The 25,157-nt window shown below is 39.5% G+C and overlaps 1 protein-coding gene across 1 annotated transcript in view; it reads left to right on the top strand.

Moving 5' to 3' along the window:
- ANO5 (anoctamin 5) overlaps window positions 1–24,918 on the top strand; it is a 42,326-nt gene extending 17,408 nt beyond the window's left edge. Inside the window, exons 7-23 of the mRNA XM_029084336.1 lie at window positions 2,642–2,710; window positions 3,927–4,211; window positions 4,566–4,679; window positions 5,115–5,230; window positions 6,131–6,265; window positions 7,501–7,606; window positions 7,697–7,757; window positions 9,192–9,343; window positions 14,675–14,749; window positions 15,455–15,677; window positions 18,130–18,299; window positions 18,797–18,894; window positions 19,162–19,292; window positions 20,994–21,199; window positions 22,274–22,455; window positions 23,622–23,727; window positions 24,583–24,918. Coding sequence (XP_028940169.1) covers window positions 2,642–2,710; window positions 3,927–4,211; window positions 4,566–4,679; window positions 5,115–5,230; window positions 6,131–6,265; window positions 7,501–7,606; window positions 7,697–7,757; window positions 9,192–9,343; window positions 14,675–14,749; window positions 15,455–15,677; window positions 18,130–18,299; window positions 18,797–18,894; window positions 19,162–19,292; window positions 20,994–21,199; window positions 22,274–22,455; window positions 23,622–23,727; window positions 24,583–24,804 — 2,451 coding nt within the window. The 3' untranslated portion in view covers window positions 24,805–24,918. The remainder of the gene's footprint in view (window positions 1–2,641; window positions 2,711–3,926; window positions 4,212–4,565; window positions 4,680–5,114; window positions 5,231–6,130; window positions 6,266–7,500; window positions 7,607–7,696; window positions 7,758–9,191; window positions 9,344–14,674; window positions 14,750–15,454; window positions 15,678–18,129; window positions 18,300–18,796; window positions 18,895–19,161; window positions 19,293–20,993; window positions 21,200–22,273; window positions 22,456–23,621; window positions 23,728–24,582) is intronic.
- Window positions 24,919–25,157: the final 239 nt, after the last annotated feature.

The following is a 25,157-nucleotide window of genomic DNA, read 5'->3' on the forward strand; positions in this document are numbered from 1 at the left end:
AAGTTACTCTGTACCAGTATGCAGGATATCCACAGCAGTGTTTGGAGAGGTTAATGCTCTGCTGACCTCTCTCCTCTCCACAATGGTGTCAGAAAATGTGGTTTCAGTCTTTTACAAATGCTTTGGAGAGGCTTAAGAGCTGGGCTTAAACAAAATTGCCCACTATCACTGGTCTTCACTGCTGTGATTACTTAAGTTGTGTCCCTCTTCCCTCTGCGATTGCAGAGTCACAAATACATGCACCAGCTCTAGCTTTTTTAGGTTTGGGACAGTAAGCTTAAAATTCTTACAAGTACGTATAAAAACAGCACTGCTCCAAGGGTATGTTTTGCTCATTTTAAACCTTTGACGTCGACATGAAGAAATCCAGTATTTGGCAGGAAAAGGGGGAGCACTGATTTTTTTTTGCAGCCTTTTGCAGATGGTTATTTCAAGTGACTGGAAAGTACAGTACATTTGCATGGGTTTGAGAGAAGGTGGCTTATGGGAAGAGAACAAAGTGGTAAAAAGAACATAAATTCTATTAGGGCTCTGAAATTCATCACACTAGGTGTACAGTAAGGAAAGATCAGTAAGATGGGGCCAGACTCTTTGGCTGTGTCTGTTATTAAGCTGCACAGCTGGAGGAGGAGCTGGCTGGTGTCTCTGGTGGCCAAGAACTCTCTGAGCTGACTTGCTTGGCACTCCTCCAGCGTTTGCTGGGGAAAGAACACATGCCAGCGTGCTTTGTGTGGAGAAAATGTAATCCAGAATAGCACATCACGTAGCTTTGGATACCATGCTTGAATGTCAGCTTCTATATTGCACTTTCAAACATAATCATAAATCACCTTTTGGTTGTATTGTTCTCCACTAGATCAGCAGGTCAGCAAACAAGAGTTCTCAGGTGTGTTTATACAGGTGCATGTAGGCAGGTTTGTGAGATAGGGGAGTTAAAAAATAATGCATGGAATGGCATTTGCCTCCAGCATGTGCTAGAACTCAGGAGTTATATTTCCATGTTTATCTAGGCCAGTGTCTAATTGAATATCTAATAATATTTGGTAAAATCAGATGTGAGAGGTAAAAATGCAAGTCTACTAACACAGGAAAATATATCTATACCTCTTCACACAGATTTGAGGGCCATTAAAGCTGCTCTTCAGTCTGTATTCATTTTTCTGAGTAGTTTATGCAAACTGGAAAGCAAAGAGGGCAGCCTGTTCCTGATACACAGGAAAATGAAATTGGCTGAAAACTATGAGGTTTGGGGTTTTTTAAGTGTGTTTGAAAAATGTCATTTAAGGTCTTTCAGTAGAGAACACATCACACAGCATTGCAGGTTTTAGCTAGGAAAAGAAATGGTAGTCTAGCTAGTGCTTTCTAAAGAGGCTAAGGCTCAGTATTTAGCTTAACTTGTGGTTATTCTGGCAATTTTTCAGCAAATTTTATATAATTAAAAGGAAATTAATTCAGTCTCCCAATAGGAGCAAAAACTCTACAGAGAAGGAGGGGAAGAAAACGTTCTTACCTAGAGACACCACTTAGGAATTGCCTGGCAAAATACAGAGTTCAAGAACGGTCGCATACTCAGCGAGGTCGTGCAGCCATGGTGCACTGCTTCAGGCAGGTTTATTTATCTCTGCATGAAGTCCACACTGACTTTATGCAAACTAAGCATATGGAAGCTTACACGTGATGACTTGTTAGTCTTATCTAGTTTTACAGCGATGTTGTTTGTGAAGCATGCTGTTTGAATTGTCTGTAATCAGTACTTGAACATCTGTATCAGGCACGATTGTTAAACGGGTCAGTAGATGTCACTATAACTGATCAGTCTTCCACATGCATCCAGAATTTTTCTTTTCATCTCCTTTCAATGTTCTCTTAGAAACATAGCTAAACTTGAACATTAGCACACCACACGCACCGCCCCCCCCGAAGAATCAGAAATGGTCAAGACGCACAAGTTCATTGACTTCTCTGAGAAACAAGACTGCAGTTTATGAGCCTGTTCCTAACAAACAGGTTTCCTGTTGCTAGTCAATGTAATTCCCGAGGTGTTGCCATCACTAGGCTGGTCTGCACTCAGAAGCGGCCAGGAATGCTTCAGCTGGCTTTTGTCTGTTGGTCTGCTTTCTTTTACAGAGGTCGCATAGCATTAAGGCAGTTAGGAGAAGTGAAACTCAAAGTCATAGAATGTGTTGAGTTGGAAGGGACCTTCAAAGGTCATCTAGTCCAACCCACTGCAGTGAGCAGGGACATCTTCACTAGAGCAGGTTGCTCAGAGCCCCATCCAACCTGACCTTGAATATCTCCAGGGATGCAGCCTCTACTACCTCCCTGGGCAGCTTGTTCCAATGATCCACCACCCTCATATTGAAGAACTTTTTCCTGATATACAACCTAAATCTCCCCTTTTCTAGTTTAAACCCATCACCCCTTATCCTATTGCTACATGTCCTTATGAACACTTCTTCCCCAGCTTTCTTACAGGCACCTTTCAGGTACTGGAAGGCCACTAGAAGGTCTCCCCAGAGCCTTCTCTTCTCCAGGCTGAGCAACCCCAACTCTCTCAGCCTGTCTTCATCATAAGCCATCAGTAAGTGATCAGTTAGTTGCTAACTTCATCAGTTAATAAAGTGTGTTTATTTTTCTTCAGGAAAGAAGAAAAGAATTTGAGAGTAATCTGCAAAAGGCTGGTTTGGAACTAGAAACAGAAGACAAGAAGGTAAAAAAAAGAAAAAGAGAGAGAAAAATTAAGACCAAGGAAATAGACCTTCAAATTAGTAATTAATATATACCACTTTGTTTCTTTGAGTAAAAAATTACAAGTTATTCTAGCAGATTTCAGTGGAGTGTGACTAATTTAGGTGAAAAAAAGCTTATTGTGTTTATTTGAGTTATTTTTCCAGATATGTTCATACGAAGTGTGGAAGCAAAGTAATTTTGATTCAGGAGGAAGTGATGGCTTATGCTTTCATAACAGTATGAAAGCAATTCCAAAATAACTGTGACTTCATGTAAACCCATGTAAATGGGAAGTATGCTCACAGCTAGATGTAATCCCACCTAACACCTAGTAACGTGTTTGGAAGTCAGTGAATGGGTTAGCGTATGCCCACTGGATGTTGTAATGATGAGGAAGGACCCTGGTGTAACAACCTGGGGATGTTTAATTACTGTTACTGTTTTGTTTAATAACTGGAGAATACGGGATGCTGACTTCTTCAGTTAGCGTACTCTTTTTTCTGCCAGAGATGGAGTGGGGCAAAATAACTCTTGATGAAGTTCAGACTCTGTAACATCTATAGATGGGGATTCATTGAGCAATGTGTTAAAAATACCTTCTGATTGCCGCTTTCTCCTGTGTATGCAAGAAACGCTAGAAGAACATTTACGGTTGGGTGAGGCTTGTGATAAGATTATTCCTTATCGTAGCTGCGAGGCTGTAACAGATCTGAGCTCTGGTTGGGAACTCCCTTTTTGCAAGGAGTCCTGTGTGCTCTGCTCAGCTGTATGAAAACTGCCCTCTCCAGGAAAGAGAACAGCTTTACAGTCCGGCACAGTGGGCTGCAGGATGGGTGGGCTACCAGGGGCCAGCCCTGCACAGCAAACCCTTGCGTTTCCAATGTGCTCAGAGTGCAATGAGTGTTTTCAGACCTCAGTGTACAAGATAAACTGAGTTTGAAAAGCCTTTGTTAGCATTTATTAGTGCAAAGATTATCTTTATGAACAAACAACCACTCAGATAAGCTTTTCAGTTTAAAAAAAAAAAAATATATATATATATGCGCATATATATATATATACACACACAAAAAGTCCTCCTGTTCCCCCTATGTAAAAGGTAATAAATTTTGTATAACAACTATTCCAACTATTCTCATCAATCTTGCAGTAAAACACAGTTTAGGCTTATGTCTGTTTCAACTTTCCTGGGGCAGGAATCTGAAGATGGCAAGATTTATTTTGTGAAGATCCATGCCCCATGGGAGGTTCTGATCACGTATGCAGAAGTGCTGAATATTAAAGTTCCCATCAAGGAGAATGACATTCCCTCAACGGTGGAGAACCCCTTGGACTGTATGCTTACACCACTCAGGCTTCCCGAGAAGGTGATGCACCCTGAACCGGATTATTTCACGGCCCCATTCAGCAAGGACAAGCAGGAGCTGTACCTCATTAACGACGAGAACACTTTCTTCTCACCATCCATGAGAAACAGAATAGTACGTATGTGAATTTGCCTACTTACATTTACGTGTAGATTTACACAGCCCCATCAGAATATTTGTGCAAGGAAGGAGTAATATAAACTGTGATATCTGTGGGTAAATATGAGGAATCTTAGATGCCTGTGCACTTTTCTTAGAAATCAGGAATAGTATTTGTAGCAATGGATCTTCCAGGTGTCTACAAGGCAAGTGTGTCCTCAACGGCCTCATACAGGGTAGGGCCTTCTGAAGCACTTTTTGCTGTTGCGTATTGTTCCTGCAGATTAGACACACTGCACAACCATTACAGGTTTCTGTTAAATGGCCTTAAAGCAAGAGAGATCTGAAATCCTTGTGTTTGAATCTCAGGTTAATTATATTCTTACGCGTTGCCCATATGGAACAGAAGAAGGGAAGAAAAAATTTGGAATTAAGAGACTGCTAAATAATGGCACCTACTCAGCTGCATATCCTCTTCATGATGTAAGTATGTTAGCTTTCTATTCCCTTGAGCATTTCCCGGTGTTTTCTACTTTAGAGAAGCTTGAAGTTCTGCAATTGCATATGCTACACCAGTGTAAAGGAACAAACCATTCACTGCAGTCATCTCCCAGTGCACATGAGTGTGTTGCACCAGCACAACGCTGGGGTCAAGTAACACGATGTGGTGATAGTACTGCTTGACTTAATATCTAAGATTGAAATATGCTTTCTGAAAATGTATTCTCTTAAAACATATATAGAAAGGATTCCACTTAAATAAAGTGGTGAAGTAGAGTGCTAAGTTTAAATGTGAAATTATTTTAACTGGCATATTGTTAAAAGGGATGCATCATCATCATTAATGTTCATTTCTTTTAATGTTGTATTTTGAGTCTGTCGCTGAGGTGTTTTGCCTTTACTCTGATTTGCTCACAGTGCCAGTACTGGAAAAAGGCAAATGATCCAAACTGTGACAACGAGAGGTACACGCTGTACATGGAATGGGCCCGTTTCTTGCGGTTCTACAAAGAACAGCCTTTGGACCTCATCAGGTAAAGACTGTCTGTGTTTTATTATATTTTCTTGCTTTTCATTGTAATATGAGTGTGTATTTGATCGTAGTTTGATCCTGCTTTGAAATTTTTACTACTTTTAAGATACCGTGAGGATTGGATACGTAATTGGGCAGTAGGTCCTAGGAGGACTTGACACGGGGTTTTTACTAGCAGCTGGAAAAATGCTTTATCTCAAGGGAAGCTTCTTTCAATTTAGCCAGAGCTCCTGGGGTCAGGAATATGACAGATAATTTGGCTGTAGAGGAACACATACAAATAATACCTTGCACTTTATAATCAATATCTGCCACAATGTTTAAAGATCAATTTGGAATTTTGAAATTTCAACACAGACTTGAAAAAACTGATAAAATCAGTTTCTGAAGCTTGACTTAATTCATTAAACTAACCTCACCCGAGATCTCTTTTGATTCAGCTCATAAAACAAAAACATTACTTAATTCACAAGTTAAAGTTGCTCCATTTATAACACAACCAGTTGTATTTCTGTGAATTGCCCATTCATTCTAACCATATGATCAGAACTGTTGTGCCCAGTTTCGTTTTTTTATAACTCCTTGGAAAATCAAAAAAAGTAAATCTTCATTTACATTATCCTGTGGGAAGGGGGAAAAGTGATTTTTAAAGCTGGAGCTTCTGCTAGGAGAAAAAAAATGGTCAAAAGGGGCCATATATTTTGTTTGTAACGTCCCATAGCTAGCTTCAAATCTCATTTTTCTGGTGTACATCAATGCATTTACTCTTCTGTTAAATGATAATTTTCCCAAGTGTTTCATTTTGACTCTGGTCAGTTTGCTCTATTGCAGTTTTAAACTTTGCTTTGTATTTCTATTAATTGTTTGTTGGGTTTTTTTTTTTTTGTGTGTGTGTGTTCAGGAAGTACTATGGTGAGAAGATTGGAATCTATTTTGCCTGGTTAGGATTTTACACTGAGATGCTCTTCCTTGCAGCAGTTGTTGGCTTAATCTGTTTTCTTTATGGCTTGTTTACAATGGATGAAAATATGAGCAGGTGAGTGTAATGTTGAAAATCTCCTGGGCTTAGCAATGTGAAAATGTTGTTATTGCAAAAAAAAAAAAAATCAAAAAACCCCAGGTAACAAGTTTTTAAAGCTTGTCAGAGCAGACAAATTTGTTCTTCAGCTGTCTTTATTGACAGAAATGGTGCTGGAAAGCTAATGCAGAATTTGTGACTATTAATTAGTAAGACTCAATTTGTAGGTGAAAAACAATATTTTATTGCCATTGGGCAATAGCTTTTTATATTGGAGTACCTGCAATACATAAAATCCTGAGAGTACCACTGACATCTCTCAAAATTGTTTGTTTCAAGTGTTGATTGTTGCCTTGGCTTTTCTATTTTAATCTGTCTTGCAGAGTAGTTTGACCTTTTTGTGTAGGTCATCATTTGTACTGACTACCAAATATGTGTGTAGAGGACAGATCAGCTGTGTTCCCCTGTCAAAGAGGGATCCAGTCTCTTGGAAACCAGAGTTTGTGTCTTTTTAAATAAGCATTGTATTTATTTCTTCAAGGGTCCCAAGGTTTATTGTATTCAGGGACTGGGGAGTGTGAGGGTGGGGAGAGGAAAAGAAGGTTGATATTTCATTGCTCACTGTTCTTTATAGGCAGCTTCCAGAAAATTTTGAGATTTAACCATAAAAGATGAAAAACAGGTTAAAATTCTCATCCATTCTATTGAATTATGTCATTTTGAGACTTCCATTTTAGCTAGGTTCAGAATTCACCTGGGAATACTGCTGTACATGTTGAGATTTCTCTGGATACTGAAGGACTGTTAGAGGCTTGTAAACTTCACTCGCTGCAGCAGTTCCATTGAAGTGGCAAATTTTACCGTCCATAGCAAAGATGAATTATACCTCTGCTTTTAGAAAAGGTGTTTTGAACACATTACTAACCTGATGATAAATAACATGGTTTATATCTCACCTGAAAGCAATTCATGTGCAGTACAGCTCCTTACAGACTTCTGATTCATTACTGATGGAATCAGAAAGCTCAGACCAAGTGAATTGCTAGATCTCCTCCTTGTAGCATCTGCTACATTTCTTGGCTTGTCCTCACTGACTACAGGTTGACACCAGTGAATGTGACAAGACTTGGCATCTTCTCTGTGAAGCTGTGAATGTTGAGCTCTGAACAAATGAAGCTCTTAATTTTTTTTTTTTTTAAATAAATTTCATATAGCAGCTTTTAAGATGACACTGTACAATATTTTCTCCTCAGCAAAGAAATCTGTGACCCTGAAATTGGAGGAGAGATCATCATGTGCCCTCTTTGTGACCGAGAATGTGATTACTGGAGACTAAACACCACCTGTGCGTCCTCAGAGGTCTGTATCTGGTTCTCCAACCACTTGTCATTTTCATTCATACTAAAACCCCATTTTGGTCCTGACCTGTTCCTGTGTATTCTGTTGCAGTATTCCCATTTGTTTGACAACGTGGCAACTCTCTTTTTTGCCATTTTCATGGGCATATGGGGTAAGTAAATTTGAGAAGTTTTATGTCAAGCAAGAAGGAGATCTTGGCCAAACTGCTGTGGGGCAGTGGAAGGGCAAACTGCTCTTGGAGGGACACTTGTGGTGGGAAGAAGGACAATAAAGGCTTTGCTTTAATATCCTGCCTCAGATGCAAAAGTTATGAAATAAAAATAATTTAAAGCTACAGAAGGATTTAGCTTAACTGAAACCAAACAAAATCCAGCAGGTATCTAGGATGTCATCACCGTTGTGTACTCTAACTGCTAACATTTCTTTCTTTCCTTAGTAACCTAAGACAGAGGTTACAACCTTGTACAGTCCTTGTAAGATCACACCAAATGATACTTGTTCAGACTTTAAGATCATATTGTCTTGAATAAATGTTCTTTTCTTAAACTCTGTGAAGGTTTATAGATGCAGGATAGTGTAGTCACTGCTTCTTATTTCCTTTAATACCTTGTCTCCTATTTCATACTGTTTGTATGAAATATCATCATTAAATCCTCAATTTTAATACAGATACTTCATTAACGTGCAAAGATCACTGTGTGCCCATACAAAATCCCTTTGTGTATTTATTATCAAAGGATCCAGCCACTAACTTTTTCACAGAGAATTCTCAAAAATTATTCTCTGAATATGATGATGTTGTATGGCTGTTTTCCTAAACTTTTCTTGGTTTTAAGCACTAGCCTTTGAGTGACGTGGATTAGTCATTCAGGAAGTACTAGCAAAAGACTTTAGAACTGCAGAAGATAAGCTTTCCTGTGTTTGTGTAAACCATAAAAACCTCTCCACTTCAAGTAAGAACAATCAGATTACCAAAGGTTTACATTTTAAAATAGTTTATAGAGGGCTTTTAAAATGTTATATAGTATTGTAACTTTTATAGTTGTTTATTTTATATATGAAAACATTTCCCTCTAGTCTCTTAAAAATTTCTTTAGCCAGCATCACTCTTGATCATATGAAAAGCATCAGACATTCATTGTCTTTAAAATGACCACAATATCAAATAATCATCAAAAAGCAACAGAAGTCTTTGACCATACTGCTTGAAAACAGTTCTGCTTATTTGTAATAGTTGTTCATGTGTTACGGGTTTATACACAAGCAATTAATTGAATTATCACATTCCTTTGTTAATTCTGTATTGTTGTTTGCATAGGAAAAGTAGTTAAACTGTAATTGAACGTGGTTGTCATAACCATGGAAATACCCATATTCTATCTTGGCATCTTCCTTGCCATCCACTTCTGGAATTCAATTAGCTAATAAATTATTTAATCCATATTATGGTTTTAGCTGTGAACTTTTAACAGATGGGTCATTTTGAGGGTGAGTAATGGACCACAGAATAGGAGCCAGAGTTTAACTTTGTTCGTAATTTTCTTCACTTCTCCCTTAACTATATTTTAACATTTCCAAATTGCAGTTACACTTTTCTTGGAGTTTTGGAAGAGACGACAAGCCAGACTGAAATACGAGTGGGATTTGGTTGATTTTGAAGAGGAACAGCAACAACTCCAGCTGAGGCCTGAGTATGAGGCAAAATGTACCCAAAAGAAGAAGAACCCTGTAACTCAGGTAATGAGCATGCTGGGTTGACATGCACACAACTTCACTTTCATCTTGCGTGATCAAGTTTGATCATGTGTGAGTTCTGCCTCAGGAACAAGCCTGTATCTCATGGTTGGGTAAAGATTTGTGTGACACACACAAGCAGTGCTGCATTTCTGTAGGAGCAGGGCAGGCCCTCATCTATAGCATCTCCACAGAGCAGTGTTTGTGGTAGCAGTGAGTTTGGCTTAAATATGTGGAACATGATGCCAACCACACCCCCGCTGAATGCAATAGATTTGTGGTGGTTTCAGGGAGTAGAGGGAGAGAATCAGAAAAGTAAAAGTAAGAAAACTCATCAGTTGAGATAAAAACAAATTACTGATCTCAAAGGTCTTTTCCAACCAAGCGATTCTATGATTCTATAAAATAAAAACAACAGTAATAATAGAATATTCAAATGAGTGATGCACAGTGCAATTGCTCACCACCCGCCAACCAGTGCCCAGCCTATGCCAACCAGCAAACCCAGAGCAGAGACCATCCTGAAACCAAAACCCCGGAAGAGCAAGCCTGAGTGATCCCTGAGAGAATCCCCCTGCTTTCCATTCAGCAGGTTAATATACTGAACACGATGTGATATGCTGTGGAATATCTCATTGCCATATCTAAACACCTATTTCAGGTTTTGCTAATTACTGTGCATTCTCCCTCCCAGCCCTTTGCACTTACAAACTAGCAAAAACCAAATGACCTTGGATGAGTGGCAGCTACGAACATTAGTACCTTATCAACATTCTTCTCATAACATATTCCACACTGAAATCAAAACACAGCTATTTTAGCTACTAAGAAGAAAATTAACTCCATCCTAGCAAAACCAGGACAAGATCATATCAAATATCAAAGCAGAATTTGGTAACACATTGTTTTCTCGCTGGAGGCATCCAGTTGATGAGCACTGAGGTTTGCACTCTGATTGACTAGTACCTGAGATCAAGGCTAACACAGAGAACAAGACTGTGTTAGCATCAGTAAGCTCTGGAGTTGATAGCCCTGACTTTCAAGCGTCTGTTCACCCTGGCACAGGACCGTTGCCACACAGGAATGGTTCTGTGCCTCAGTGATTGTTACCTTCCAGCCTGAAGGTAACAGTAACCGAGGGTGCTCAGCACTTCACCCCCCTCTTGCACACAACAGGCATGCCCCATCTCGTGGATCATGCCTCTCTTCCTGCAGATGTCTTTGTTATCTAGGCTTTTGACACAGAGTAAATGACAACATGGGTGTGTTTTGCCTCTGGAGTGTACATAGAATCAATAGAGGATAATTAATGAACGTTAATTTCCATAGGAAACTGATACGTTAAATCAGAAATACAAAGGCAGAGTTTATAACTTTCACTTGGTTAACACCATCTTTACAGTGTCCTTCATGTTTCAAGGTGGCAGTCTCTGGAATCTCCATGCCTTTGAAAGCACTCCTCATCCATGCACAACAAAGGAGCAGTTGTCTTGATCTAAAGATACAGAAGTGGGACTACCTGTGGTTTTGTCACTGATATACAACCACTTTGCAGAACACTAGAGAGATGAAGGTTGCTGAAGCCCTTTGTCTGAAATCTAATTGAGAAACAATTAACCACACTATTTAACTCTGTTAAATGTTCTATGTAAATACCTGCTAGATGTTAATTGTCTGCATTTAAATTTAATTTAGGTAGGAGTTATTTGACAAATTTAGGGAACAGCTGCTTGCAATCCAATACAACATCTACCAGCTCAATTTGACATATTTTTAAATCATTCTTCCTCTTCCTAGAATCATATATAAATAATTTATTTTCAGTAGTCATAAGCAGACTTAGTGTGGTAGTTTAACACTTAGATAACACGGTCTTCAGAAAAGAAATAGAAGCTTAGCTAGAACATGGGGAGCATCATTTTGGCTTTAAACGGGAAGAGGGGAGGTTTAGGTTAGATATGAGGAAGAAATTATTTCCTGTGAAGGTGGTGAGACACTGGCCCAGGTTGCCCAGAGAAGCTGTGGCTGCTCCTCCCTGGAAGTGTTCAAGGCCAGGTTGGATGAGGCTTTGAGCAACCTGGTCTAGTGGAAGGTGTCCCTGCTGATGGCAGGGGGGTTGGAACTGGATGAGCTTTAAGGTCCCTTCCACCCCAAACCAGTCTGTGATTCTATGATTGTTATATAGACAGTAGCCCTGTCTTTCAGGGTTTCTCTCCTTAATTATTAGCAAATATGTAAACTAATCTTACTCCTCACGAGAGACAGTTTATCTGCCTCTCCTTCCCCTTCTGCACATGCAGCATTAACACTGCTGTTCTCACAGCTGTGACTTGTACGCGGTGGTCACGCACAGATCTTTGGTGACCACACACTGATTTTTTGAGTAGCTCTGCTGAAGTACTGATTTCTGCATGCTCAGGAAAACAGCTTCAGGTAAATCAATTTTTTATTAGCTAAGTCAGCTAATTGAAAACAGATGCCTCCCTGTTGCGTGTTATTTGCTAGTTTGCATCCCTGTGTATGCTCAGGCTCAAAACCTCTGCTTTCTGACGTGGCTGCACAGTGACCAAAACCAGCTGAACCACTGTGGTCCTGCTGCAGTTGAAGGGAAGAGCAGAGGGAAGTCACAGAGGTGGTTCACGGCCCCTGTGTGCTCTGAAGTACCGGGCTGTGGCAGGGGGTAATCGCGTGAGGACAGGGCAGTAGTGGGCTGGCACGTAGGCAGCGAGTCTGTTCAGGCACCAAAACCCATGGTCTGGTGAGGTGAGTCAGCCGCAGCAGATCACAGCCGCAGATGGCATGGGTGAGGTGTGTTGTGTGGCTCTCCTGAGGGAGATGATGATTTCTCTCTAACGTGTATGTGTTGGAGTGTGTCCAGAGGAGGCCACAAAAATGATCAAAGGGCTGGAGCACCTCTCCTATGAGGACAGGCTGAGAGAGTCTCCAGGGAGACCTTCTAATGACCTTCCAATACCTGAAGAGGGCCTATAAGAAAGCTGTGGAAGAAGTTTTCACAAGGGCATGCAGCAATAGGATGAAGGGTAGTGGTTTTAAATTAGAAAAGGGGAGATTCAGGTTGGATATTAGGAAAAAATTATTCAGTATGAGGGTGGGGGATCATTGGAACAGGTTGCCCAGAGAGGTAGTGGAGGCCCCATCCCTGCAAATATTCAAGGTCAGGTCTGATGGGGCCCTGAGCAACCTGCTCTAGTGAAGATGTCCCTGCTCGCTGCAGGGGGTTGGACTATATGACCTTTGAAGGTCCCTTCCAACCTAAGCTATTCTGTGATTCTATGATTCTAAATACATGCAGATCTCTTGGGTAGGATGGTTTATTTGGATTTCATTTTGGAAACAGAAAGAGAATGTAATATATTTTTCTTATCTCAGAGTGAGATACTGCACTGTTCTGTGCTTTCTAAGTGTGCATTAACAATTACCATAAAAATTCAATGACTGCACAATCCTTTATTTTATGACACATCAATTTATTGCCTTGGTGGATTTTCAGAAGCTTTTGTGTGGCTGGGTTTAGCAGTGATCCTTGTCAATACCCACTTATAGCAAACCATATGGGTTAGCCAAGCTATATATAGTCTCATTTCCTTTGAACATGTGAAAGGACAGTGATTTCAAATAAGTTAATTCTGCAGACTAATAAGAGAATATGGATACAGGTCACTGAGTTTCTTGCATCCCAAGGCCGGCTTTGCTTTGCTCAGAGAATTGTTTCCTCATTATTCCTGACCATGACTCAAAGTTCTAGGTGCACTGAAACAGAAATTCCTCATCTTGAGGCTTTAATTAACACCTCATGTGGACACGGTGCTAAACTATTTAGCTAGATCATAGCTAAAATCTGCTTTTGCTGATTACAGTAGAATCTTAATTCACATAAATAACGAAGCATTCCATTCAAACTTAGGCTCTGTCATTGCACATTATTGCCTACGTTTTGTTCTAAAGTAGAAAACTTGATTAGCCTAGAATATGCAAAACATCTGTTCTTAGTATAGAATATACATATTAATTATTAATACATAATAGGTATATAATGTTATGAGCCTATGTAAAGCCACCTGATATCTGTGCTTGTATCTTCAGCTAGGTTTGGTTTTTTTTATAGTTCTGTTAATAGAGTCTTAAACTGTTATCATCATCAATCAGCACACCGTGACTTGAGACTGCAGTATTGATAATTGTGTTAGTAAGGACACTTAGGCAGATACAGGCAGTATATCTGTCCTGAGAGAACAGCACATCACACTTCAAACAAACTCACACTGGTACGAGCATGCTGATTGACTGAGGAGTATCACCATCAAGAAGCAACACTTGTAAAACAACTGCTGCTGCTTGGTCGTGTCGGGAAGAAACGTGCCACGCAGTAGCGGCTGTTGTATTCAGTGTAATTACACCACGATCTGCTGGTGTGTTCAGCACAATAAACTCCCTTCAACAACGCTTCACAGGGTCAATATCTTCTGTTGTCAGAACAACTAGTTCCTGGTTCATTTTACTTATTGATAATATACGTAACACTGCGCTCGCCTGCAGTAGTTGGTGCCCCTTTGGCCAAGAGGAGTGTAAGCACACTACAATGCCTTGTCCTAAAGATAGCAAATTCACATTATTTTTTTACTAAATCTTCTTCCACTGATGTGAGTTCTGAAATGATCCTTTTCTTAATACATGTGATCTGATATTTTAGGAATTAGAATTGGTTGTGAAAAAGAGACCTTTACACGAACATGGCAAATTGTTCATGTGCTATATGGGGATGCTCACTTGGGTAAGACCTCGCTGCCTGATGCTGCAGCAGAGATTGGCAACTAATGAATGCAGCTGTTTCTTCAATTAAAAAAAAAAAAGAAGAAGTTGTGGAGGAAAACACTCTCTGGCTGTGTGGAAAAACCCTGGTACATCCAATTAAATGACCATTTTAAGAAACCTTGACATGAATTTCTTAAAACTCAATCCAAGTTTGGACTCAGAGCTGACATAGCATTACAGTGATGGTTCTGCCCTGTTCATCTGGTGAAGGAGATGGTCTTTTTCATTCAGCTGCTGATAGATTTTTTTTGCAAAGGTTTAACCATTCTTTCCAAGTACTGTCTTTACTTTGTTAAGTCCTGATCTTTTTTTTTTCTTTCTTTTTTCCCCCTAGCACATTCAAAATCCTGTCCTATCTGCCCTTTTAGAGAGGAGGGGGGTCTGAATGGTTTTCCTTGGATATGGGCACTTTCACACAGCTGATGAGAGCTCTGTGCTGCTTGATGTTTGGAATAAGATTTTGGATTTGTGAACTGTGCTGTGCTTGCTTGACTGTTTCAGGAGATGGAGCCTTATTTGCCTATAACTAGCCAGGCTGTGCGGTTCTGTATCTCAGGAACTACCGTGTTGTTCTGGGTGAGCATCTTTTTTGAATCAACATTTTAACATTATATCGGTTGCTGATCATCACTAATCATAACGTTAACACAAAATAGTTTTAATCATGATATTAACACATGCTTTTATAATTGTCCTGCAGATTTTCTGCTGTCATGCAAAATGCACTTCAATTCGGTTAAAAAACCAACCAACCAAACAAAAAAAACTCTGACCTTGGAAATCTGTCATTAATTAGTAATTTGATTGGATATTTTAGCATAGGGATAAATTTTTCTCCGATTTATGTGCTATTAACAGACCATACTGAAAAAATTTGTAGTAAAGGCAAAGAAAATATTGTTCACTACAATGAAATATCGACATATTCCTCTGTAGAACTATCTGCAGAGTGAATTTCAAGGGTGGACAGCATAATCTAACTTGTGCCTTCCATCTCCATTTCTGTGAGTCTGTATCATTCTGCACAAAATTTTTTTTAGTACTGATATTAGATTGCCTGCTTTTATTGTGTTAACAAAAGAATTTTGTGGGTTTAACGTATCTAATATAACAAAGTATTTTGCCTGTGTATTTTGCATTTCAGTGCTACTGAACTCATATCCGTAAAGAATAAAATTTTAAAATTATAAACCATGATGATTTATGTCTTATTTCAAAAGTTGCATGCATATAGCTATGCTGAGCTGTAAATGTATTTCAAATCTCTTGTCCTTTCCTCAGGTGTCTCTGATTATAGCTAGCATGATAGCTGTGATCGTCTATCGTCTTGCAGTGTATGCTGCCTTTGCCAGCCTGATGGAGAACACTCAAAATTTACAGCCCATCAGGGGATTACTGACCCCTCAGCTGGCAACCTCAGTCACAGCCTCCTGCCTGAATTTTGTCATCATCATGATACTGAATTTCTTATATGAGAAAATAGCCATCTGGATAACTGATATGGGTAAGCAGTGTGTTTGAAGACAAAACTTTTAAGGAATCGCTAAAGGTGGAACCCATCTAAAGGTGTTGTGTGCAGTTGTTCTCTAAGCACTAGGACGTTAGTCTGGAGCTTGCAGTGATGACTCTGTTACATCCATTGCCATTCTGAACCTTTTCCCTGCATTTGAATAGTTACCATAAGCTGGTTTCAATTAGCAGAACGTTTGCTTATATTAAAACTAGTCTACAGAGACAATGGTAGTTCTGAACGTAATTAAAAATTATCGTGTGTTATGTTAGAGTCACAGAAGCAAGATCAAGCTGTCTTGATTCAGCAGTATTTCAATTGGAAATCCTGAAGATATATTTTTAAAAATAGATCACAGCTTTCACAGCCATCTTTACAAGAAAAAAAGACTAAATAATCATGTGTCTTCCTTTAGGGGAAGAGGTAGGAGGCTGGAGGAAGGGATGGGACAGTGTATTTTCCAGGATTTTCTCTTGGCACTGTTTCCCTTAGCTGTGGATTTACAGATTTAAAGTTAATACAGATTGAAGGCAGAGATTGAGCAGGTTGAGAAGTTGAGCCACAAGATGTGTCACTGCGTCACTGTGGCTGTAGCCATTGGTGGCATTACCTACAGTAGGCTCACTCCAGAGCTGGAGGAGCTGGCAGGCTGGCCCAGAAAGATCTGTTGTTTTTGTAGCAGATTTTATGTTTGACTATTTATTACTTGTTGGAAATATCCTTCCCTAGAGCCCTTCTTATGTATTTTGCTTTGTTTGCCCTTAATGATTTAGATGTACAAGTTCCTGCAGGTGCTTTATAGAAAGAAATAATTGCAGAATATTCAAGTGGGCGAGGGAGAGCTGAAAGAATTAGGTATTTGTTTGTTATGAGGTCTTAAAGTGCAGAAAATTAATGTGGTGCTGCATTGGGTATATTTTGATTTATTGTGGACTATCTCTTGTCTTGAAGATCTGTACTGCTTATCTCACTTGGCCAAATTAGACTGAAGAAAGGCAGAAGTAATAAGTAAAAATGGCCCCTAGCAAAAAAAACCCCAAACCAAACCAAAACAAACAAACAAACAAAAAAAACAAAACAAAACCCAACCCCCAGAAAATTACATATATTTTTTTTAATCTTTCTTTCTTGAAGGGCATGAATTATAAGCATGAAGGCTCAGCAGTGTTATTTTGCTGCTTGCAAGTGTGGAGGATTAATTTTTTAAGTGTCAGCACTGCCTGTGGTTATGTTACAGAGGGAAAATAAATGTGTTTACTTCTGTGGGACTGCTGCCCTCCTCTGGCAGCCCTGGCAGCTCTGCCTACCCCAGGCTTACAGACACCCAGAGTCCAGGGTGTGAAACATTGACTATGGCTGTCAGGATTTTGTCTGTTCTAACTCTTTCACCCTAGAATTCCTTAAAAAGGTTAGGCTGGATTTTGTTTTCAGACTTTCAGCTGTAATCTACCTCTGGTGCTCTGAACACTGAGTGTCTGGCAGAAACATTTGAACAGTTCACTGCCAATAAAAATACTTTAATGAGCTGCAACCTGGGTAGACAACCTCACCTGAGTCCTACCTCACTTGAGTCCTGCCTCCTCTGTAGCACACTACAGGTCCCAGTAAATACCTTCTGTCATGCAAACTTATCCCAAGCTTGGAAACAGTAATTTATTTAGATATATAAAATAATTTTGCTGTGGGATCAATGAGTTCAACACGTCTGCCAGGTCCTGACCATTTCAGAGGGACATGAATGCTTGTGGTGGGTTTTCTTCCCCCTTCTCCCAGCTTGAACTGGTTATAAGTTAACATTTAACAGGGCACTTTACCAATGATACATGTAGGGCTTTCTGCTACCTTTAAAAATGTAAACATGATGGAGAGTGTGGTTAGGAAGGCAGCAAAATCTTAAGCAAAGCCCTGGTGATGTTCAGTACCACTGAGATGCCTGTATCCTTCCCTGTTCTTCCCCCCACTGTGAGTCCCATCTTTGAGGCATGGGACCCATCCAATTTCTGCTGATTTCAGTATGTTAGACACATATGGCATATTGAAAAAACAATACTGTAACATACTTCTCTATCACAAAGAAAATGAAAAAGAAAATTCTTTATCACGTCCATTGCCAACAGTGGAATTTTCATAGTCTAGAGGACCCTGCTAGTTAATGTTTGAGATTAATCTTAGATCCCCTAAAAATACTGTAAGATTTTGGGATGGACAAGTGCTAGTGGACAATACAAAGAAGAGGAAATTGAAGCTTATAAATGTTTCAAGAATTACTTGCCTGTATGAGAGCATTGCATTGTAAATTAAGGGCAGGGTGTCCAAGAGCAGGAATTTTTTAATATTTTGTTTTTCCTTTGGAATGTGAAGGCACTGTGGGTGATGAGTGTTTATGAATCTGTCTCCTTTTAAAGGGAATAAAAGAGAATAAAATAACTGTTTTCTGATTTCACAGAGATTCCCAGAACTCATATGGAGTACGAAAACAGGCTCACTATGAAAATGTTTCTGTTCCAGTTTGTCAACTACTATTCATCCTGCTTCTACGTGGCCTTCTTCAAAGGGAAGTTTGTTGGTTACCCAGGTGCCTACACATACATGTTTAATCGCTGGCGAAATGAAGAGGTAGGACTTTCTTGATAGAGTTGAAGCTTTAAAACTAGTCTTCTCAGCAAAAAGCAGAGACCAGATACTGGCAGGTACTTCAATACCTCTGGTGTAGGGATATGGGCAGAAAATGCAGACGTTTGCTAGGTCAGGGTGGGTCTGGTGTTGAGATCTAACCAAGCAACATAGATTGACCTTGCTGGGACTGTTGGGTAGCAGCTGCACATGGATCCTCCTGCCCCGTCTTTGTGTATCTGCACAGTGGTCAGCCTGAAGCGTCTCTGAATTACTCTGTCTTTAAATGGTTGTTGTGTTTTGGTGTCTGTTTTATCATTGAGCATTGAAAGCTCTCTGGAACAGTTTTCCTGAGAGGGAGTCTTAGCTGGCAATACAAGTGAAAATTAAGTATTATCCTAACAAGTTTTAAGAACTCCTCTTCTTTCTTTCATTTATACAGTAGTAGAATATAGTTTTATCTGGGTAATGTCTATTAACCAGCAATTTGTCTCTGCCAGTGCGATCCTGCGGGCTGCTTGATAGAATTGACGACACAGCTCACCATCGTCATGGCTGGCAAACAGATCTGGGGAAATATCCAAGAGGCCATTGTACCGTAAGTTCTCTATTGCACTGAGATGCTCATGTTATAGGCAGAGGAAATTCTTGGGAGGAATGATAACAAGTGTTACCATACGAAGAAGCTAAGAAAAATTCTGTAAATTAAACACAAATTCTGATGAGTAGACTCATTTCATAGAGGCTTTTGGCCTCTTTTTGTGAAAGCCACACTTGTAAAAGCATGTTGCAACAAGGAGATTAATTAGGGAAAGGGATACTTGATCTGCTTCTCTCATTGTTAACTTTTTTTCTGCACATGCAGCTGGATTTGTAACTGGTGGGGTCGCCGGAAAGCCAGAAATAATCCAGAAAATTTATACAGTCGCTGGGAGCAAGACCATGATCTGCAGACATTTGGACCCTTAGGCCTGTTCTATGAATATCTAGAAATGGGTAAGTTTAAAAATACACATTTGGAAAAGAGGACAAGACACCTTGTGCTGACACTTTCAAAAAAAGAGCTTCTCAATTTATTGTTATGGGTTGATGCCACCACTTTCATCTGGTAAACAGGAGATGATTAACTGCTGGAAATGAGTAAATAGGTCAGACCAATTAAAAAAAAAACAAAAACAAACAAAAACCAGCCTTTGCATCTTAGACTGCAGGGAATTTCACAGAAACACTGCAAAGACTGTTTGTTTCCCCCGTTTGAATGGGAACATTATTCTCAGTGCAGCCCGCTGTCTCGGTGTCTATTCTGTTCTTGTTCCCAAGCATATTCTCAGCTGCTGTCAGTGGAAGTTGTAAGTATGGGATGAGTGCCAAATATGCTGTAAGGATGGGTACTGCAGACAGGAGATCTCCAAACTGGATCAGGGAGAATCCATTTGGTTTTAGGTTTGCACTGGTTAGTGCATCGGTACAGTCCAGTAGACCAGCAGAGGGAGTACGGGGAGCAGAACTGGATTTTTCAAAGGTAATGTGAACAGGTCAGCACATGAAATCAGTTTACAAAACCTGAGAAACTAAAACTAGAAACAGAAGCCAAACTAAATCTAAAAAGCATTAACAAAAAAATTAATATTTATCTATTATACAGAAAAAATCTGTTGAAAAGTGGACCTTTATATTGTTTTATTTCTGCAGAAATAATTTTAAGTGTTCTAGGGTGCCTAGAGATGTGTAGCTTTATTATTGTCACTTCGTACACTTCATGGTATTTCATGTAGGGCTGTGATCTTGTGAAATTAAAACATTCAGAACAATCAGTGTTGTTAGCCATGCCCGTTAATAGATGTCCTTGCTCTTCCTAACCAGAACTGATCCAGTATGCTCCAGCATTGTCCTGGGGCTGCTAAACTAGTAGGAATTTTGTTGCTTGTCTAAGGTGAAGAACTCATCACTGAAATTATGGAAGAGCTGATGACTGGTGTATGGGAATTTATTTTTATCCACTGCCTAAACCAGACAAGATGTTCTGTTTCCTGTCTTTAAAATATAGCAGCAGTATTGGCTCTGCACTGAGGACGGTCACATTCTGTACCAAGAGATACTTTTGGTATTGACTAAAGACATCATTAGTGCAATTCTTAAAGTCATGTTGAGAGTCCCCAGTGAACTGTTACACACAGAACTGGTATTAATATTTTGACTAAATGAGTAACAAAAGGTGGAGGTAAGGTTGTGATAAAAGTATTTCCTCTTTTTCATTTAGGGATGTAGCTGATAAGTAAAAGGAGAACATGCTTGATCTGTACAAACTGCATGAGAGGGAAACTAGCCTGGTTTTGATCCTCTCGTAATTGAGAAATTTGATGTTTGAGTACATTCTTATCCCCTACAGTTGTGTTCCATTCCAGAGCACTGCAGACCATGAAAGAATTAGCATCCAGCATTGCTGGCAGCATCGTTTGACAGGACCCGAATGCCCCGTTCCCTTGAGTGCTGCTGAATGGCAGCCCAAAGAGACTAGAGGAGTCTCGGGACTGGGGTGGGTTGTCACTTAGCTCAGGCCAGGGCTGGAGATGACTTGTTGTGCAGCCTGGCAGAAGTTTGCCATTTGTCTGTGAGCGGCAACTTGCCTATTTCCTTGTCACCCTGAGGGTACTTTTGTAGGGGTAGATTTTGGCATTTTTGTTTTCTCTCTTGCAGTCATTCAGTTTGGATTCATTACTCTCTTCGTGGCATCCTTTCCCCTGGCTCCCCTTCTTGCTCTGATGAATAATATCCTGGAGATTCGAGTAGACTCCTGGAAATTAACCACTCAGTACAGGAGACCTGTGGCTGCAAAAGCACATAGCATAGGAGTTTGGCAAGAGATCCTGAATGGAATGGCCATCTTGTCTGTTGTCACTAATGTAAGTACATTAACTGTGCTACCTCAACTTGGATTCTTCCATGTGCTCAGAATTTGTGGATTTAAAAATCAGCTGATGCTTTTTCTTTCATCACCAGTATTCACTTTCTCACCTGTTACCCTGCAGAGATATGGTCAAACCATTTGGGTGGTTCAGCTTGTCCCTGTGTTGGTGATATGCAGCTCCCAATCCACATTTCATCGGACCATAATCTTCATGCAGTTGTCTGTGTTTTCCAGCATTTTTTGAATGGCATAAGCTGGTCTGAAACTTAGTCTGCTGAAGCACACTGATTGCCCAGAGGGGACCGTAGGGGACAGGAGATGTGGATTAATTCTGTCAGCTGGATGACATTTCTGTCTTGTTGCTATCAGGCCTATTCTGTGGGAATTCTGCTGTTCACCTGCTTCTGGATGTCTCTATAGGAGCAGTGGATGAGAGTACTTTTTATAAACTGGAAACTAAATGCTGTGCTAGTATTTCAGCTTAAGTATAATGTAAAGCAGACTGCTGAGCAAGAGTTGCCTCTTTTTAATATAGAACATTAAACAGCATCAGATCTGCAAGTGTCTTAGGCAGCAAACACACTTGCAGGTATTGCTTTGTTAGCAAGGTGCCTGAGTGTCTTGAGTGTCTCAATTTTCCAAGCACATTATGCTGGTGGCCATTGTTTCCTTTTTAAATCCAGCTGGAGAAAATGGTTCCCCTTCTTTCCTAAAGTGATCACACAGTGAATTTGAGTTCATCCTTTCTCACAAGAACTCAAAACAACATCTCTTCTTTCAAGGAGTGCTGTTATCACAGATGGAAGACACTTTGGTGTGAGGGGATATTTGAGATTTAGTGCTTTTTGTAAGGGCTGTTCCCATACTCCGTTAGCTGAGCGCTCGTCCTTGCAGCAGAGGCTGCAGGCAGCATCTTTACCAAGGTGCAGTGCCCTAATCACGCTCACACTTGTCTAAAAGATCCCGGGCTATGCCACAGACTCACAGTACCAAAACCCCTTTATGAATTTGCTCACAAGTTTTTTGTTTGCCACTTCCTTGAAATTTCTTTTTCCGACTTCTTTTTCAGGCTTTTATTGTTGCATTCACATCAGATATGATTCCTCGTTTAGTTTACTACTATGCTTATTATGAAAATGAAGACTCACCTATGTCTGGATACATAAACAATAGTTTGTCAGTGTTTCAAATCTCAGATTTTCCTGACAGAAACAAGCCTAAACTGAATCCAGGAAACTTTGTCATATGCAGGTTGGTGTAATAATAAGTATTTTATTGGTTTTTTTTAGAATACAGCATAAAAAGTCAATGCAGATCTAAGTAGTCCACTGGAAATTAAATGATGTCGTTCTCATCATTCTAATGTGTGAGAGGTAATATGTAAGCTATTAACAAGACAGTGCTTGAGATGGTAAGAGCATGCCAGTAACGAAAATAATGACCCTTTTGTTGTTTAAGAGAGTCTCAAAATTGTGAACTTTTTTGTTTGTGGTTTTGGGGGGTTTTTTGTTTGTTTTTTTTTACTTAATTAAACTATTGATTTTTGAGTGATGGAGGATATTTATGTCCCTAAGTTTGCAAACTTCAGCCTATATTTTTAAAGATTTTTAGGCTGCAAAACCCAAGTGGACAAGGAGGTATCATTAAGGGGATGTTTAGATTCCAAAGCTAAAAATGAGATAATAGCATTTAAAGTCAATTGTTATTGTGCTGGGTGCTACCAAGGATCTGGGTCATTCTAGTTTTATTTAAAAAATAGTCCTTTCTCACTAGAAGCAGCATTAGGGGTTCTAGAAGAATTGAGAGAGAACTTTGGAGAAGTCTATGGTAAAAGTATTGATTTGATGAAAACAAAAACAAATAAAAAAAACCAAACCCAAAACAAATGAACCAAACAAAAAAAATCCCAACATTTTAAGTGGAAGCTACATTTGTCTGATGTTTTAGAGTTTGTAGGTGTTTTAAAGCCCCAGAAGTCTTTATCCTACTTATACATGTGAGTGTAGGTAGAACACATACTCAAGACTATCCTTCCATTAAACCTTGCATCTGTCCAGTCCATATCTGTCACCATCTATCATATTTATTCAATACTTGTGCATTACTGTGTGATGCATTTCATCACTGTCCTGTATTATTCGATCATTACCTGCAAAAAAAAGTAACCTGTGTACAAAATTTCACTTCTTGCACATCCTCACCTCTACTCTGTTGCTGTGAGTGTGAGGGTGTTTAAGCAGACATGATGGAAACAAACTGAGAGGCAACCTTTTTCTGCTAAAGGAAACAGAGCATTTAAAACAAGATGAAAAGGTTCCTTAAGTGACAGCTGTATTTGCCTGTAAGTGTCACTGAGCTTGTAGTCTGTCTCAGGCTGAATATGACATTTCACCTTTGCATGTCTTTCTATCCAACAGGTACAGAGACTATCGATATCCTCCAGATCATGAGAGGAAATATTTACACACTATGCAGTTCTGGCACATTCTTGCTGCAAAATTGGCCTTTATAATTATTATGGAGGTATGTTCCCTACAAAATTTCCTTCAGAAATTAGTACCTCGTAGATTCTCTAGGTGGTTACTGATGTTACAGAAAATAGAATTGCTGATAGTATAAAAGAGTGTCTTTCCTAAGTAATATCAAGTACTCATGATTATCCTAAATGATTACTATAAGTAGGTCTTTTAACTTCAGGAGTTAATCTCAGAGTAAGAACAGTGAAAACAGCTGAGGAAACTGCTAAATTTGATCGAAATAAAACAGCAAAACCAAAAAGGTCTTTATGCAGATGGAAGAGACATGAACCACCAAAACTAGCACTTTCACTCATACTGGTTGCATTAAAGAGCTGTATGTGAGATGACTACATTCAAAATGCAGAAACAATTTGCTTTTCAGTGTATATTGGCTAAAAATAGATAAATCAATACTTTGGATGACTGGCACTTGAGTATTAAGCCACTGTCTTGCAAGTTCTAAAGAGAAAAGGCAGTTGTTAAAATGTTCTTCTCATCACTTTTCCTACTGTATCTTATCAGTTCTCAGTAGTTGAGCATTATCAGCACAGCCATGTGAATTTTCTAAGAAACCACACAGATAATAGAAAGTGATGCTGGGGATTCAGAACCTGACACTTTCCTCTTGGGTTTGCTGATTCATAAATAGTTTGGAATTAAAGTTTATGCAGCAAAGGAAGTGTTTTAATCTTCATACACAACTTGGTTTGTTAAGGTTTGTTCCAGGACAGCCAAATGAAATGTACTCTGTGAACAAAAAGTGTTCTGTTTGGTGTTAGATAAAATAATAGATCTTTCATTTAGTAATTAATTTTTACATTTCTCCTGGCTTCCTTTTCTGCCTTTTTTTTTTCCCCAGCATGTTGTATTCATCGTCAAATTCTTTGTAGCATGGATGATTCCTGATGTCCCTGCAGATGTGACAGCCAAAATAAAACGTGAAAAATATTTAACACAGAAAATCCTACATGAGTATGAACTTGAAAAACTGAAGGAGAGACTGTGTCAAGGTGATAAACGAGCCACAGAAAAGGAGTTCATCACCACAGAAGGGAGAATGGAGTTATCCAGAGCAATGTAGTTGAGGAAACCGACGGTTTGGGATTTAGCTCATTTCAGCTTTTTTATCTGTGATTTGCTCAGTATGCATCATCTTGAAAGCTACAGGACAGTTGCAACCCTTCGCTTTCAGTCCAAAGATTTTAGACTTTTCTTTAAAAGTCTTACTGAGCATTCTAGGTTTAGTAAATCTATTTAACTGTATGACTTCAGCACTGTTTTTTATTAACCCATCACTTTGAATAATAAGTGTAATCTTGTAATCCTAGAATTTGGATTCCCAGCATAGGGAATGTTACCATCAAAGGGCTCACAGGATATGGTAAGGTCATTACCACCAAGCCCTCCCCTTGTTGCTAAACGCAAAGTTCCAGG

The sequence above is a fragment of the Antrostomus carolinensis genome, unplaced genomic scaffold (assembly GCF_000700745.2).
Source record: "Antrostomus carolinensis isolate BGI_N321 unplaced genomic scaffold, ASM70074v2 scaffold4863, whole genome shotgun sequence".
NCBI lineage: Eukaryota > Metazoa > Chordata > Aves > Caprimulgiformes > Caprimulgidae > Antrostomus > Antrostomus carolinensis.